This window comes from Strix uralensis, chromosome 2, assembly GCF_047716275.1.
Source record: "Strix uralensis isolate ZFMK-TIS-50842 chromosome 2, bStrUra1, whole genome shotgun sequence".
NCBI lineage: Eukaryota > Metazoa > Chordata > Aves > Strigiformes > Strigidae > Strix > Strix uralensis.
The window spans coordinates 134,208,865-134,227,136 of NC_133973.1; the positions used below are offsets into that span (position 1 = coordinate 134,208,865).

Sequence of the window (18,272 nt, forward strand, 5' to 3'; positions counted from 1 at the left end):
TTATGCTCCAAGGCCTTTCTTCTGTTCAGGAGCAAGTTTCACCCACTGGGCATTACAGACCTCAGTGGAGGAGTGTTGAGTGTGAACTTTCTCCGTGTTTGAAGGTGTAGCCCTCGCTCTACAAAGCTGCTGAGATGTCAGTCAGCCAGCAGACAGCTGGCAAATGGCCAGCCTGCGGAGCACCTGGGTTTTATTGCATTTCATGGCATTTGGGATAGGTGAGCAAAGTGAGAGGGTTACTTTTAATTTCTCACCCCTGTTTTCCTTTTCTAAGGAAGTGTGAGTCAGATAAAGTAGTTCAACAACCTGCTGTGGATTCAAAGTATTTTGCCGAATGGAAAGATGGGTTTTAAAATTAATTGTCTAAATAACTGAATTATCCATCTTCCTTAAAAATACTCACCATGTTGAAATATATGGATGTAGCAACATTCAAGCTTTCCTTTCCTGGGCATGTTGTTCCCTGGGTTTTAAATGCCAGCATTTGGCATGTCTTGGGTATTGCTTTTAGTGAACAGTAATAGTCTGCCAAGGTAGAAATAATAACAAGTGTGGCACAAATCGTGTGCTTCCTGCTTGACTCCATTGGGGTTGCGGTAGCGTTAAAGAGGAAGGAAGTCACTTATATCTTCTAATTTTAATACACCAGGTACTAAACCCAGCAACAAATAAAGCTTGTGGTCTCTCTACCTTTCCCTCTGGACCAAATCCTATGATCCTTTCTCACACTAATTTCCAATTACAGTCACCGGGTTTGTCCCAGCATAATTACTAATTAAGTCCCATATCTTGTAAAGTCCATCAGATTGAAAATTCTTGATTCAGTTTTCACATCTCTTTTTTCCTAAACCAACAAACACCATGAAGTAATGTTCAGTGATGGCTGAGAAGGAAGCAAATACCTGATACAGTGCAACTATAATCATAACCTCACTCATTATTTGATAGGATACTCATTAGATTGTGTTATCTATTGAACTAAAACATTCTAAAACTCCTCTTCAATAAGAGTGTGTGCCTGTCTATTGTCTGTGAAAGCAGCCAGGGATGTAGATCAGAAGCAATGGTTTGATAGTTTGTTGACTACAGATCACAGAACGGTTTGGTTGGAAGAGACCATTAAAGGCCATCTAGTCCCACCCCCCTGCCATGGGCAGAGACATTTCCAACTAGATCAGGTTGCTCAGAGCCCCGTCCAACCTGGCCTTGAATGTTTCCAGGGATGGGGCATCTACTACCTCTCTGGGCAACCTGTGCCAGCTTTTCACCACCCTCACTGTAGATGTTTAGTGCCATTTGAAATGTCCTGCAGATATCCTGCTTGGCCTCCAACTGCCAATCCGAAATGATCCCCCTATCAGTGTCCTGCACTATATCTGCCAACCCCTTGTGAATGTCACAGATAACTTGGACATCCCAAATCTCACTAGACACCTGTAGTTATGGAATCTAGTTAAATCCTAAGTGGGATTCATTTTGAGATTATGTCACCTAAAGAAGGTGTTCACACACAGTTGTCTGGATGTGTGCTGGATGTCTGCGCTCCCATTAAAGCTGACAGAAATCTAATCAGTACCATCAGTGGAGCCTACAGATCAATTAAGCTGACCATCTTGAAGGTATCTGGTTCCCGCTGACAGTATCAGTTAGATCACCACTGACTATAATTGATGCTTACATGCCTACCTCACATGCACACGCTTATATGTCCACATCTGGATTTAGATACCTTAAACTGAAATTGAATCCCACTCTTAAGCTTACTGTGGCAAGAACAACCTTCTAAAGAGCCTGTCTGTGCCCATTGGCCATGAAGAGACCTAGAAAAGTAGTTCAGAGGAAACTCCTAGCTTTTAGGTTCCTAAGTTTAAATAAGATGTATCCCATACATGATGAGCAGTTCTCTTCCCATGTGCCAAATGATTGAACTAAAACCTGTAAAACTGTATTCCTCCTCAAATATTGACTAATGAGGGTTAACAGAGTTTGTAATGCAGGAGTATACGAAAGAATCTGGTTTTGCAGTAGAGTCCTGACTGCACTCAGTTCATAAATTAAGTACTTTTCACTCCTATACTGGATATACATACAATAAAAAATACCCTAGCTGTCAGTTTCTGCAGCTGCATTTTATAATATGCAGTTCTCAGTAGAGAAATGTTAAATATAAAAGGTGTGAGCACATAGCTGGGAGGAGGTGACAAGTGGATGGCAGGGCTGGGAAAGAGATTTTGACAAGTGGGCAGATAGGAACCTCATGAGCTCCAACAAATAAATGCAGAGTCCTCTACCTGGATGCATTCAAAAGACCAAATAACACATTTTAAGTGTGTGACTCAGGTGCCTAAAGACAGACATTTGGTGCCATTTAAGAGGCCCTGAAGTGTTCCTTCAGGCCTCCAGCTGTAGCTTCAGAAAGGCAGAGATCTCAAGGTCCATGTCGGATCTGTCATCCCCTTGCAGAGGTTTTGGATACCACATAACAACTCAAAAGCACTAAATACCCGTGTTAAGGCCCCTGAATCAGACCCTAAACGCTTTTCTTTCTCAAAATTCCTTCTGAGCATCATATTAAAAAAGAAGATTGATTGTCTGCTGGCAGAGTGAACAGTAGCTGTAAGAGAAATGTGTAACCCAGCACACAGAAACAAGATTTTCTACATCGTCTCATGCGAAGAGTAGAAGAATTGCTACTAACACAAGCATAGATTAACACCCAGGAGCAAAGGGAACACAGCAGTGAAAATTGTTAAATTGTGAAAATCCCTAGTAAGCCTGAAGAACCAGCTCTTCTGCCTGACCAGCCTGGTGGCTGGACTGCTTTTAAAGAGCAGGTTATATTGGTTAGGCTGTGGTAAACATTAAGAGCCCTAGTCTTTCACAAGGACCCCAGACACAGTATATGAATTTATCTGGGCCAAACAGCAATTATCAAATAGAAATAAGGGCACAATTCACCTGTCTATTACTTTTGGTGCATTCAGAGTCTTTTAAAACTTATTTTTCCTCTCTTCTCTCACCAGTGTCCTACTGGGTTATACTCCCCCCACTAACGCCCTGCTTTGTTGCTAGTTTATCACTACTTACAAACTACAAATGTGTTTCGGATAATCCGAATTACCATTTGAACCCTGTCTTCAAGCAGGCGCCTTTAAACACAGCCCCCTGTGCTGCTCAGTGCCTTGATACCGCTGTGCTGACCCTTTCTCTGGAATGGTAGACAGCAGAGACAGATCATGACAGAGAGAAATAATTATTTCTGACAGGGATTTGAACCAGACATTGCAAATAGTACCTCCGTGACAATTATTTCTGCCTGGCTTTTTCCTAGAGGGGTTACATATGAAGACAGATTTGATACAAGGGACCACCTTTACTGCAGCTTGGCTCAGCTGGTCTCTGGTTGAAGCCTGCTCCCAGCCCAGCTTGTTGCTGAGCTCATAAAATATATTTTAAAATTCCTGGGTTTTCCCAGTTCTGTCATTTTTCAGCCTCCTAAGCACTGAGATATGTAAATTGAAAAGGCTGCATTAGAGAAAGTAAATATTTATGAGCACAGTGGAACGGTGCTTTAACTTCTGGATATGTCCGTTTGTCAAGTGCTGCAACACTCAGAGGCTGTAAGTTATTACTTGAAAAAGTGTTGGGCCTTGGATAATAGCTTAGAAGAGGTCTTTTCAGGGGGCAGATTATAAGATTTGTCATTATAGATAACACTAACCAGAAAACCTGTAAGAGATGAGCAACTTGTCACGCCAGGGGAGTTTGCTGCTCCCACACAGGAGTTGACACTAGGAGCCACGTAGCTTGGAGGACCCCAGGATGGCTGTGACCCCTTCCTGATGGGTAAAAAGCCTTCTCTTGACCCACCTGCCTTCCAGCCTCCGTGCCCTTAATATTACGAAAGCTGATTATTGCTAGGGAAGTATTTTCACAGCTCATTTAAGGTCCAGCACAGCGAAGTATTTCAGAAGTGGCACAGGAGAAAACAGTGCCTGCTGTGACCTTCTGACACGTCCCATTATCAGACCAAGTTTTCCAGCTCACTGCTAAGCTTCTAACTTCATCTTTCAAACTTTGTCACGGGTTGCCAGCTTGTGCTGAACGCGTCCATGTTGGGTGCTTACCTAAGAGTGAAATTTTCTGGAAAGTGACAACTAATTTTTTTGCTCCTAAGATTTAAGAAAGAAATACCCTTTTTTATCAGTATTTTGCATGGGAGAACCAGCATGGCATTGGGGATGTACATTGTATCACTTTCCGGAAAATTTCCCTGCATTTCTCCAACTAAAAAAAAAAAAAAGGAAATCTTAATATCTGGTTATACTTTAGCAGGTAAATTAGCTGAAAATCCTATATTTACTGAAACTTCTCTGTTCTCAAAGCAGAACAGGGGCAGACAAAACTTTCCTTGATATTTTTCCAGTCTTTTATGAAATTTTGTACTGGAATGGAGACCTGTGAGATAACTGTCCCAGTCAGTCAGAAATACCCACACTCATGGCTGAAGAAGAAAAAGAAGCAACTCACTTAGAATGCAGAGGAATTTCAAAAAGGAGGGGAAGGGAGAATGCAAGGAAAGGGAAAGGGGTTGATGGTGGTAGGTCAGGCCAAGAGCTTCATCACACACCTGGGGGGGCGGGGGGGGAATTTTGAGCAAGGACCAGGAACAAATGAGGTCAGAAATGAGGGCCAGGACACAGGAAAAAAAAAAAAAAAAAAAAGGCTTGCAAAGGGGGTCAGAGATGAGGCAGGAGAGGAGCAGCTTCAAAGAAGGAGAGATGGGTAAGTCAGAGGAGGGAGGGTGGAAGCAGGATTCCCTAATGACATGGAGAGAATGGCAGGTTATGATTGGGGCTGCAGAACATCTGTAAGGACACAGGCCAGTTATGACTTGATATTTTACTGGGAAAAAGAAACTAGGAGACAAAAATTAGCAGCCATAGAAACCTACCAAGAGAGAAGACACAAAATGGAAGTTAACTGATGAGCTGGCGTAATCTCAGAGCCCAGGCTCCTTTCACCATGGGTCCTGGTGAGTCCCATTATAAATACTGACTTAAATGTGATACTTTGGTCTCCTCCCATGTAACGGAGATGAAGAAAGAGGGGGACATTCCATGGCTTCCACAACTAACCCTATAAATTACATATATGATTTCATACTTGATGCCTACTAGGTGTGCTTTTTTAGACATGTCTACCAGAGCTTTTATAAAGGTGTGTTTGATAAATTACAGCTTCACTGCCTTTTCCTGTCTGCTCACTGCTGATTTAACACCTCCTGGATTGCTTTTCCACAGGCTCTACAGGAGGAGATTAACGTTTCCGGTAGTAAAATAAAAGTGAGTTACCTGAGCAGTCGCACAGCTGGCTACAAATCAGTCCTGAGGATCAGCATGACCCACCCCACCATCCCCTTCAACCTCATGAAAGTCCACCTCATGGTGGCTGTCGAGGGACGCCTCTTCAGAAAGTGGTTTGCAGCTGCTCCAGACCTGTCCTATTATTTTATCTGGGATAAGACAGATGTCTACAGCCAGAAAGTGTATGGGCTTTCAGAAGCCTTCGGTAAGTGGCCCCAGGGCTTGTGTCTCTTCTTAGAGGCAGCTAAGTGGCAATGCACAGACCTTGTCCTAGATGGGTATGGTCCGACTGCTAACACATAAAATGGTTCCTGCTGGTTCACTGCTGGTTCCCTGGAGAGGATTGGGCCCAGCTGTTCAGACAGAGCACATTTCCCCAACAGATGAATAATTATCTGTTCCCTGGCTCATGGCCCAGCACATACATCCTGAGCTGCTACAATCATATTTGTACAGAAGGAATGAACTGGGACTAGAGGCGTTCGGCTACCTCTCACCTATAGCCAAAAGCTGTCAGCACTGCTTTGAAAGAAATCCCTAGAACTGAGCCCTGATCTCCACTCCTCCTTGTGCCTGATCTTCAGGACTGCTCTAATCTTAGCTTCCCATTCAAGAACACCATCCCGAACTGGGGCATGATGGTCTTCTCTCTTCTACCCTGTGCATTCATTTATATCTGCAAAAGACTGTCAGAAGCTGCAAGGCAGAGAATATTAAGGCTTTGTGTACTCAACATGCCGCATCCCCAGCACCAAGCATTGTGGCCCATGCCACCCATTCTGCAGGGGCAGAAGCTGAAGCCCGCAGTGGGGCAGGAAGCTGTGCTGTGGATGTAGTCAGAGACACACTTCATTCCTCCTCCTGCTGCCATCTCAGACCTCACCCAGTGAGCCCTGTGCAATGGTGCTGGAAGGAAGGGGGTACTTTGGGTGTATAGTGAGCAAAGGTGATGCAGCTCTGCAGTGATTGCTCCCCATCTGATCGACAACCAGAAGACAATAAGTTACAGGTCTTCGATAGAGTCCAGACTAGACCTTTCAGGTTGCCAAGGAAATGATAACAGCCAAACAGGAGAGATAGCAAATAGAGCTCTTGCTGACAGAAGGGTGGTTCACTGACACCTGGTAGCCCAACTGAAGTCTCTTTAGAGAAGCTGTAGGGTGCCTTGTTTGCTAGGAGGAAGAATGGGTGCCTTCCTCTCACTCAGGCTCAGCTGCCTTGAGCAGGCTGAGTGATAAGGCTTGAGCCTTACACAGTTTGGAGTCCACACTTAGAAACATGTCCTGGTAGCATATCCTAAAAGACTATGTTTACATGCTCTTTAAGGTGCTAGATCAGCAGTGGGTCTTGGAGTGCTCCATGATGTAGCTTTGCAGCCCCAGAGTACTCAAGCAGGTTTGAGGACATCAACATTCAGGCTTTCAGTGATTCCCACCTCTAGAACAGTGGAAAATATCAAGCCTTCATTTCCTAAATTACATCTTCCTCTCATACTGTGTGATTCTGCAAAAGGCTATATTTGACAGGGGATCCTGAGTTCTCTCAGTGCCCAGCACTTTTCAAGGAGGCTGGGAGACTTGTAAGATCAGACCTTTATTTTTATCTAGTAAAAAAATAACGAGCTATGTAATTACTTTTCATCTGTGTAGAACTTACAGTTCTGCTTTGCTTCAGCTGCTAGCACTGAAAAGATCAGGTAGGGCAGAAGAAAAGCAGATCAGTGAAACAGGTCCTGCTTCTGAGAGAACTGTAAAGGAGTCATTATTCTGTCAAAACCATGATTTTCCTTCTACTGACATCATTTTACTCTTAAGCAACTCCAGTGTGTTCAGCAGAGTTACTCCTGAAAGGCTCTGATTAGACAATATGGCAAGCAAACCCTTTTGAATTTAACAATGACGACAAGTCCTGATCTAAGACTGCCATCTCAGAGGGACTTGCTGCCCCATGCCTCATTTGTGTGAGTCTTTACTTTCCAAGAAAGGCCTTGATTTTTAGCAAGTTCCTGACACGCAGTCTTTGATCAAAGATAGTAGATAGGAGTTAAAATGCTCCTATTTAGGAGTCTGGCAGTGTTTTACCCTCTCAAATACTCACTGTTTTAATATATGTCTTTAAAACAGTGCCTTTTAAATATCTAGCACATTTGCCCAACATCTACAACTGTGTTGATCTTTTTAAATGCAGGATGGCCCTTAAAGAGAAAAATATTAGGACTCTGTATTATGATGATGACATTTCAAATGAAATTGGCAGTTGCCTGTAGAAATGCTCTTACCCCTGCTCAGCTGAAACTCTGTGTGCTGACTGTGTGTTTCTGGGTTACTAATCTGGGGGGTCTTTTGTTTCTCTCTTGTTCATAGTTTCAGTGGGTTATGAGTATGAATCCTGTCCTGACTTGATCCTGTGGGAGAAGAGGACAGCTGTGCTTCAGGGTTATGAAATTGATGCTTCCAAACTTGGAGGATGGTCTCTGGACAAACACCATGCCCTCAACATACAAAGTGGTAGGTTGTCTGTAACACATAACAAGAATAATGCAGTGTTGCAAGGCCCAGTTGCTTCTTATCGCTAAGAATTCCAGTAAAGGGAAGGAAGCAAACCTGACTAACACTTGTACTCTCTCACGTATTTTACTAACAAATTATTTCTACTAACCTAGATTCAGAAGCAATTTGGTGTGTGTAAATGCTAAAGAAGCTGGCCATCCTGAAGTAGTTGAATGTCATCATGTCTTAACTTTGTAGTGTCTTACAAGAAGGATATTAGCAAGGAAAATACTCCTAAAATAACAAAGGGGAGCCTGGTCAGATTGGGCCCACCACTGAGCATAAATCCACCCAGACACATCCTCCAATATGCAAGTGTATTTGCAGAAACGAGAGGCTTCATGGGTCATAAGGGAAAATTGAAAGTGCCAGAGTCCTTGAAGGCCACTCAGGACTGCAGCAGGGAGGCTTGAAAGCTGATCAGAACACGTTCCAAAGGTGGAAGCGCTGTGTCCCTCTGGATGATAGCAGTGGTATGGGAGCAAACATCTAATTCAGCTCACATCACTGCTGAAAACAATGCTCTTATAGGGAGCATAAGCAGAGCTCCTCTAAAGCTTTGCAGATGAAACATTATTCTAGAGAATGCACCGTGGTCTTCCTGCCCCTTATCTTTCCATGAGCTATGTGATTCCTTTTTTTACCTGGTAGACTGCAAATTACAGGGCAAGGAGGAACAGAAAGGGCAGGTGAAAATTCATGAGATGCTGAAAAGTGTATTTCATTCAAAAGTAGACGGTATTGTTCTCCCTACATAGTTTTCTTCTGCAGAATGTAATGGGTCTATAAAAAATGCTTACTTCGGATAAGGGGCTCCTCATTTGAAACCATCACAAAACAATAGTGTGAAAGATGATAAACCTCCTTGCTACTTGACAATTTCCCCACCTGGCATCCAGCACTGCCAGTTTGTGTTCACTTTGGTCTCAGTTTTCCTGTCTCTCTTTAATTTACTTATTACTGTTTTCTCTCTCTAGGCATCTTGCATAAAGGAAATGGGGAAAACCAGTTTATTTCCCAGCAGCCGCCTGTAATTGGAAGCATTATGGGCAACGGCCGCAGACGTAGCATTTCTTGTCCAAGCTGCAATGGTCTTGCAGATGGGAACAAACTCCTGGCTCCTGTTGCCCTAACATGTGGGTCTGATGGAAGTCTTTATGTTGGAGATTTCAACTACATCCGAAGGATCTTTCCCTCTGGCAATGTCACCAACATTCTGGAGCTGAGGTACACTCTGCTGAATGTGGCCATTATAATTATGCCCTTAAGTTCTGCAGAAATCTTATGTAGCAAAAAGGAAAATGAGAAAAACTCTTAAAAAATCCCACAGCAAAACAGAAAAAAAGCTGTCCAGATTTGCCTCTTCGGCAACTCTGTTGACTTTGATTTACACCAGAGAAACACAGGCCTAACAAGTTCTTCCACGATTGAATCAACACCAAAAATACTGACACATTTCTGTGCTGCTAAATCAAATTGTGTTGATGTCTGCCTTTTCATGTAGTTAGAGACCAGTGGGAATTCTTAAAATGAACAATCAGCCTCTGAGATAACCTAAACTTGGAAGGACGCAGCACTGATGATATGTAGAGGTTAATCAGGACAGATGATCATTCATAATTAAGACAGGATGATCACTCTAGGTAGTCACAGACTGGGTTTTTCTAGTTGGTTTTATTGGAGACAAATGTTTCAGCCCCCCTCAGTTCCCAATTGAACAGCAGCGTTAGGGTGAACATATAGATGGATCATCTGAAAGTAAGTGAACTGTTTCCTTTTAATCCCAAATAACAAAGGAAAAAAATTATTTAAAAAATTAGGGAGGATGGGGAAGGAACATCCTTTAAAAACAAGGAAGGAGAGGGAGAAGTATAGATTTGTCATAAGTTCTGAGAAAATTAAATAGATTGTGACTGAATCAAAAGTTCGAATTGACCTCACTGGAGATACTTTTCCTATATAGAATTTCCACAACAAATATAATTACCCACTTCAAAGCACCAGGGCCTGATTCTGGACTCTGTGTGGCCAGACAAGACTCACTCCAGGAGAGTCAGTAGAGTTAAATGAAAGTTTCTGAATGCCCTTCTCTGCTTGAAGGGCCTGACCTAAGGTCCTGAGAGGTCAGTGTGAAGTTAGCATGGTAGGGAGGTTCACATTCCCATTTACCTCTCACAGGATCTGACCTGGAAATGAGAATCTTCCAGAAAGTAAGAACTTCCCTGCTCTACTCAGATTTAACATCCTGGCTGCTGAGGAGAAAAATAAGGCTCCATTTCTACAAGGGCTGCCATGTGGAAGCTTACTAGACAGCTTCCTAGAGCAGCAGGGCCCCATACACCATTGCTTTTCTCCACAAGGCCACAGGTAAAAACGAAAGAGCTTATCTGCAGCAAAACTGGTGCAAGATCCCATTAGTCCCTCATTTACAAACACAACACAGTCATCAGACCTTGCTGAAGGTCTGATTTGGCATGCAGAACTACTGTCATAGTTCGTGGTGTATGAGAAAAAAAAAATCCAGACAGCCATCACAAGGCTGGCACTTAACAGGATAGCTGTCTTGGTATGCTCACAGGGTGACAAGGAAATCAGGAGGAATCACTGAATTAGGAAGCCCACAATGGGATGTTTACAGTCACATCTCAGAGGGCTGGGGCATCTTTTGAGTAAATAAGCAAAAAACTGATTCTTGCTGTTCTGTTACGTGATACACAAGAACATATCTCTCATGTTTGTAAGGTGGCAAGCCAGGATAAATCTTCAGACCTGGTCCATGTTAAAGAATGTAATATTCTTCCAGTGCCAGAAAGTTATTTTAACAACCAAAGGTGAGATTTCCAGAAGAGCCTAGGTGATTTGGGGCCCAAATCCCATTGCAACTGAGTGGGATTAATATCTCATTCCCAGAAGTACAATTTTGAAAACCCGATCCCTGTTTCATTGTCAGTGGAAATACCAGACCCAGCGGAGGTTTTGCAGAGTATTTCCTGATTGGAAAAGAGAAAATTGGAAGCCTTGACAGAGTGGCCTTGCTGGCTTTTGTGTAGAGCCACAGAGTTAAATTTACTCCAGAGTTAAATCTGCTGGAACGATTGCTGCTTCATCTGTGCAAACACTTAGGTTACTGGATCTAATAAACATTTCTTCACTCTGGTGTGCTATAAAGTAAGTGGGTTCAGATGCCGGCTGACTAAAAGCTATGGAGGAAAGCCATTGCTTTTGGACTAAATGAAGTTTGCTTGTGTCTTCTCAAATCAGCATCTCCTTGGAGATTAACACCCTCACTATATGGCTTTTGGGTTTTGGTTGAGGGGATGTCTGTTGAGTGTAGTGTTCTGTTGTGGAGAGGAAAGCAAACGCATTGTGGGTTGCAGATAACTGCAGCTGGGTATGTAACTAGACCCATGAAAAATGTCCAGCTCAGCATAATTTCAGTCCTCTGGGCTAGAGTTCACGAGGTTATGGCAATGAACTGCCACCCATAACTGTGCAACTGTTAAGTTACCTTTGTAAATCACAAGGTATTGATTTGACTGAGAGTGAAAAAACTGTAAAGATATCTGCATTTACATATATTTAGCTCAGTACTGCTCTGAGTGATAAAGTCTGCCTGGTCCTATCTCTTACATAAGTGAATAACTCCAAGCAGGTGAGATCACACTTCCTCTGTGATATGCAGTGGTACATAAGTGAGCTCACTGCCAAGTAATATCCAATATAAAATATATCAGTGTCATTCCAGCTAAGTCTTTATTTATTATTGCATTGTATGATACCGTTACTGTCAAGTTTTCAATCTGCAAATAATGCATCGAACTGAGCTGCTAACACCTCATTCTTTCTTCTATTCCCTGCTTTCCTGTCTTCTGTCAGAAATAAAGATTTCAGACATAGGTAAGCCAACCAGTGGAGAATTCTTATGCCGCTCCCTGTCTTGTTGCATGTTGTTACACAGTGAGCCACAAGTGCCATTTCCAGATGATTCAATAGCAAATGAAGCTGGCGTGATTAAAACTGGCGTAGGCAATCAGTCATCAGAACTGGGAGCCATTAATCACAGAGCAGAGTCACGCAGACTTCTGCCTGAGCTGTTATAGCTGTAGACAGGGGAAGTACAGACATGAGAGGCAGGGTAACAAGAGGAGGAGGGTGGAAGGGAAACTGGGTGGGAATTAACTGTAAAATGGGGACAACATCAGGATACGGGTAACTGGAATAGCTGTGATGGAAAAATAATTCTCATATGGTGAAATGTCTTCTTTTTGAGTTTTGGGGAGTGTAACAGGTATAATGAAGGGCCACCTAGGGAAGTAAGTTTTTGTAACTCTGTCAGTCTGAGCTCTTCATAGAGAACCTTCGGATGTGAGGCTCAGATAGGAGGTAGTACAACTCAGAACCTTAGCCAGGAAATACAATAAAAAAGAGAAAGAGTAATGACAAGAAAACAAGATGAAAGAGAGACTTCTAAATTGGAGCTTTGTCACTAAGAATATTTGTCACTTGGGTTCACTGGAGTTTCAGTGAGTTTGATCCAATCAGTTGCATTCAGGAAGATGTCAACCTCCTGTCACTGTCTGTGTTTGCAAGGACTTCTCTGGCTCTGACAAGTTTCCCATCCTTCTCCCCGGCTGCTTTCTAAATTAGAAGCTTGGAGTGTGGAGTTGGTTTTTTTGTTGTTGTTGTTTGGTTTTCCTTTGCATTTGGGATTGGCGATTTTTCTTGCTACATGCTTTTTATTTACTGTTTCTTTGACTTCATAGAGGGTGTGCAAAACCAGAAATGTTCATTTTATCTGCATGCCTAGAAATGCAATGGAGTAGAAACGCTTTTTTTGTCTTATTGCCAGAACATTAATGAAGGGGTGAGCTTCCACCATATAATGCGCTGGCCCGAAGTGTCTATTATCAGGGCTGGGAGGTTGGTACACAAGACCTCTGCACTGACGGTCTTCATCGGGCTGAGTTCCAGCCCCACAGCTCCTCTTTCACATCATTTGAAGGCAACAGAAAAACTAATTTCTCTTTGGAACAGCCAGGTTGTATCCTTAATGCCCTAGAAATACACAGCCACTAAAGTGCACATGCTTTGACAGTGAAGGGCAGCAGCTGAATACCTGTTACAAGAAGAGTTTTTATATATGAAGGCAATAACTGAGTGAAGATATACGGACTGGCCACAAATGCTGTGGATGCTACCAGAACCTTACAAAGTTGGCAGGGCTTCAGCCTTTAGGCAATTCCTGAAAACTGAGAAATGAAAGAAAACCAAGACGTGCCTGCTTCAGTGCAGTCCAAAGTGCACCAGTGAGGGAGGAAGGAGGTGAGGAGCTCTAGATGAAATATTCCCATCTATGACTACATTAAGGGAGTCATCCATGTGAGTTAGCATCTGTTCTGTGTCATTTGCCATAATACTTCTTGTTAGGAAGCCTCTTTGTTCCTGAGCCACAGGGAAATGAGTGGGTGTAGTCTTAGCTAAAGCTCCAGTGCTTTGAGCTCTAGAAGGTCCTAAGCTTGACACAACTGACAGGCAAAGGGTGAGATCCACAGGACTGAATCTTAGTGGTTTGGAAAAGCTGCAATCCCTATGCAAAAGCTTCTTCACTTCAGGGAAAGGGATTCCTCCCCGCTATGTAGCCTGTGGTGAACTTGATCTTCAGAGGCTCTGGAGTTACCAGCTAAGAGGCTTGGCTGCAGCACAGCATAGGTAATCAAGGTCTAACTCTGCAACACCCAAAATGACTGTGTGTCTACCTGAGGGATGTTAGCTAAGCCAAAAAGCATCACCAAATTGTGATGCCTCCCAAGTTTCCACCCATCTGTCATTCAGTACTAGATTAATAGGAACTTATGCCAGTATATCTCTGTATGGACCTGTCTTGATGGCCTTATAGAAGCTAATGACTTTTTCCAAGCATGGCAATAATAATTTGCAGTTAATTATCATTAATTTTTCTCTGCAGAAACCTCTGAAGGGTGGTGAGACATTTCTGTCTTACAAATACGCAAAAAGTGGCCACACTTAAATACATTCTTCCTTTCTTGTTTCCATTCATTTCATTTGTCTCTTAGAGAGACAGATCTACAAGTAGTGACAAAGAGAGGTATCTCAGAAAACTGCCCTAGGATTGGATCAAAAGTCCTTTGCAGTCCCTGGGTTGGCTTATGGCATTGCTGTGAAGTTTTATTATCCAGCCTGTGACACTAGAAGAGCTTTGGGCATCGCACACAAACTGGAAACACTAAAAGGCCAAGTGTAAATTCAGCTCACTGCACTGTGTGGCCTCCTTATGTATTAATCTATTGAATGTCACCCAGGGAAAAAAAAGACCAGTACCTCACACAAGCTATAATAAAATCCTCTGTTTGTGAGCTGCAGGGTGCTTAGCATGGAGCCATGGAAACACAGCCCCGTCGAACAAAAAATGCTTGGCTGCAGGAATTTGGTAGTTCTTTAGTCACCAGCAAATGCATGTGGCCAGAAAGGCTCAGAGGGGAAGAGGGCAGCTAGCACAGAAAGTTTTACAGAGGTCGTTTCATGTCCTTAAACAGAGACATCAGATCCAAAGAAGCCCCAGGGGTTTATTCAGCTAACTTTCTGGTGGTGTGACTGCTCCTGTCTGTTGACCATACTGGGAGCCAGAGCCATTCCGTTACCATTAACAGAAGCTGCCCTTTAGAGAAAGTCGTAGATGCCCTTGCATTTGAGAAACTAAGATGCAGTTCATTTTGCAAAATAAATGTTGAAAATAACTCAGACAATTCATACCCCAAAAGATGCTATTTCTCCCCACTGCCTGTAAAGAGAGTTAAGGCAGCCAGTTGAGCTGTAAGCATCCACCTTGTAACCATCTAAAGCTTGGTGAGATAAATCCCCTGGCTTTGAACAGAAGCTGATGGCAAGGTGCAGTCTGCTGTGCTGCTGCATTATAGGTAACCTGCTGAAATCAGGGACCATCTGCCTTTTCTCATCTTTATTCCTTAGCAACTGGCTTCCCACTCTGGAGCAGGAGAGTCCTTCCTCAGACTCCTCCAAAACATGGGCTCTGGACCCAAGGGGATAATACCAACCTTTGCTTAAAGTCTGTGCATCTATTACAGTACTACAGAAGCAATTCACATGAGTCCCAACTATCTGCCTATTCACCCAACTTTTTATCACTTTCATTCCTCATGCCTGTGTGTAAGGAGTCATGTAAAGCATAAGCACTTTAAAATGAAGTTGAATATCTTAACATACTTGCAGAGCTCCCCAAATGGTGCTGGCACTGTCCTGTTCAAATAATGAGAATGAAAAAAGGAAAGGGGCAAGGCAGATGTATGGGAGAGCCTATATGCAACCCCAAACAACTGGGATCACTGTGAACTTGGGAATATTTCCCTGTGCTTTCCCAGCATATCACTGTATCACGAGCATTCAAGGAAGCAGTATCACCTCCATTTCACTTTGGCCTGCCAGAACTTCTGCTTATGAAACTGTCCTCATTTCCAGTGACTACACTGTCATGCCCACTAATACCCACTAAAGTGTCTGTTCTTGGCTAGGGACCAGCCCACCCATCCCTGCAACTTTGGCTTCTTGCTTTAGGGACTTAAAATATCAATGCAGTGCTCAGGGTTTCTTCTAAAAAACCTTAATAGCAAAAGGAACGATCTGAATGGGAAATCAATTCTTAACCCACAGCCCTTTTCTAGTGGTGGCAATGTCAGTATGGGGGATAAATATTCTAAAACTACAAATACTGTAACTGATTAAGTCTTCTGCATAGTAAAAAGTCTTGACTTTTGCTTTGGTCTGTTATCTCAGCAATGAGAGGATAAAAGGAAAAAAAAAATCTCTGCTTCACCCCAGGCAGATTTATTTCAGTTGTTGTTCGGTTCAGTCCAATTTACCACTTGGATTTGTCTATTGATTGTGGCTTTAAATAAAAAGCAAAGCCCCAGTGTTCCCAGCTCCAGTGCTCATGTATTATCACAGATGAAGGGAAGCAGCTTGGGAACTTTTATATTACTAACGTGTGCTTATTTAGCATCTCTCATCCTGAAGGTTCTCAAAGTGTTAAACAAAAGCTCCAGTGTATAATGCTGTGCAATTCATGCAAGGGCAGAGAATGACACCTTCCCAATACCGTGTTGAAAGTTGTTGGCAGAGGCCAGAGGGGTAAAATCCAGCTTAACCATTTTTAATAGTTTGTATTTTTACCTTCCCTGTTCCAAGGCATCCCAGGTTAAATACTCCATTGCCCAAGCCAACCCAGGGGCCTTCCACCCACAAAAGCCCTGTGCATGGAGCGGGGTGTAGGAGACCATGATAAGCCATGCTTGCAAAAATAAGTCTAGCCAATAAAAATGAAATAGCACTTCTATCACTCACACAGAGCCATGCAGCAGGAAAGATAGTTTGTGTTGGGGTGCCCATACCATTAATAGCATTAGATTTAGAAAGATAATTGTATGTCTTAGGAATTTCACTATCATCTCACCAGGTGAAATCCAGACCCAAGTGACAAAAGATTTTAAGTGACCCAAGATTATTACCGTCCCGTGGGTAGTTTAACCAACATAAGTTTCTACCTCTACCTCTTCCAAAGCACATTTCCTAGTAAAGGTGTGTATGCCTCTACAGCATCCAGCTATGCAGAGGATTAAAAGTTTAACCAGTCAGAGCTAATTTTTTAATGATTATGAACTTTGAACTCACCCCTACTTTTTTGCAGCGTCTGTATTCAGGACCTCATTAATAAAACTAAACTTGGGCTACCAGCAGCTACTCAAAGTATTATATGACAGGTTTTTACTTAGTAAATTTAGGGGGGAAGTACCATTCAGCTTTTCTGCTGGATGCATGTTTTGCTTTTACCTGGTTCTCTGATCCATGGTTAAAAGTAACCAGCATTTCAGTGTCCATTCTACACAGGAGCTGGAATTAGAAAATAGTTTTAAGATCTCTGTCTTCCAAACAAGGTTGTAATCAATAATAAAATCCACCAGAGTGAGGGTATGGAATCCAAAAATAAATTACAGTGATAGTGCTGAGAGAGGGGAGCAGAAACCTCCAGTTCTGCTACCGTTTTTCTCCACCTTTGGGAAAGACATTTGCCTTTGCCCATCTGCAAATGGCCTGCTGTAAGACTCAGTGAAAGCTATCTGTGCTTTCCAGGCGAAGATGCTAAAGAATTGCAAAGTGCCACTAAAAATGTCCTCCTCTTGTCCACCTCTCATGCAAAATAGAGATTATGAACACTCAAAAGCTGACTGACATTCAGCTGGGCTTTGTTAGGACAGTCAGCAGAAAATGCAAGGTCCTGATCAAAATGGATGATGGATTCCCACAGGGAACTTCTTCCACCAGGGTTGAAGCCACTTGCTTAGTGTGAGTGACATGCAGGTAAATGAAATAATACTCTACCAGCCTGCTGTCATTGGAAAGGAATACAGATGTAGACCGAACTGTCAGGCTGGAGCTGTCTTGAAGGTCAGAGCATTTTATTTAGCAAGAATCAGTGTCATTTGTGGAGATGAAATCTGTTCAGACTTTAATAGGATAAATCACAAGGGATATTCCAGAATAAATCAGAAGGGCTTTTTTTTTTTTTCCCAAAGTATTAAGTAATTTGAATGAAGAATCAACTTACAGCTTTTTAAAGCAGAGAGTAATTCAGTAGTTTTTATGTGTCTGAAGAAGGGTTGATTTCCCTAACATAAAGGTTGAAGGAGAGAGGAAATTTCTTATTATGAGGCATAGAGTCAACTGTGATCGACACTCAGGTTTCTAACCAGCTTCTCCTGGAACAGTTCCACTAAGTGCAAAATTGTGAACTATGGCCTATACGTTTATTATGAATTCTTGGACCTGATGAGTTTGGACAGCTTGAAGGTGTTCTGGAGAGAAGCAGAGACTTTTTCATACTTGTTCTAATTACTACTTAGCCTTTCTTAGAAGGAAGAAGACCTGTATTCAGGCGACAGGTGTTACAGTTTAATCTGTTGGATTCAGGATTAGAACAGATGCAGCTCAATACACACTAGTAGTAAACACTTTATTTTAATTTTTAAAAAAGTTAATAAGTTTAGTATCTATTTTAAACTATAGATAGAATCCTTGAAAGACAATTTTTTAAAACTCATCCAGTTGTTTTTTCTGGCCAGTCCCTTTGAATGCTTTCCATAAAGTGGATGCTAATTTATTAATTTCTTCAGTCTTGGGCTCATTTAGTGGTGCAGTCGTGGAGCTAAAAACAGTATCTTTCTGTTTGCTCACTCAGCCACCTTTTCTTGTTTTAAAGAAGCAGTGAGTGAATGGGGTTTTTAACAGGGGACTGATGTTCAGGTTCCTCAGCCCTCCACCTAGTTCG

General features: G+C 42.5%; 1 protein-coding gene across 1 annotated transcript in view; it reads left to right on the plus strand.

Annotated features, from left to right (window-relative positions):
* The window catches only part of TENM4 (teneurin transmembrane protein 4), a 508,662-nt gene that overhangs the window by 429,827 nt on the left and 60,563 nt on the right, over nucleotides 1–18,272 (plus strand). Inside the window, exons 19-22 of the mRNA XM_074860410.1 lie at nucleotides 5,304–5,571; nucleotides 7,730–7,873; nucleotides 8,893–9,142; nucleotides 11,792–11,812. Coding sequence (XP_074716511.1) covers nucleotides 5,304–5,571; nucleotides 7,730–7,873; nucleotides 8,893–9,142; nucleotides 11,792–11,812 — 683 coding nt within the window. The remainder of the gene's footprint in view (nucleotides 1–5,303; nucleotides 5,572–7,729; nucleotides 7,874–8,892; nucleotides 9,143–11,791; nucleotides 11,813–18,272) is intronic.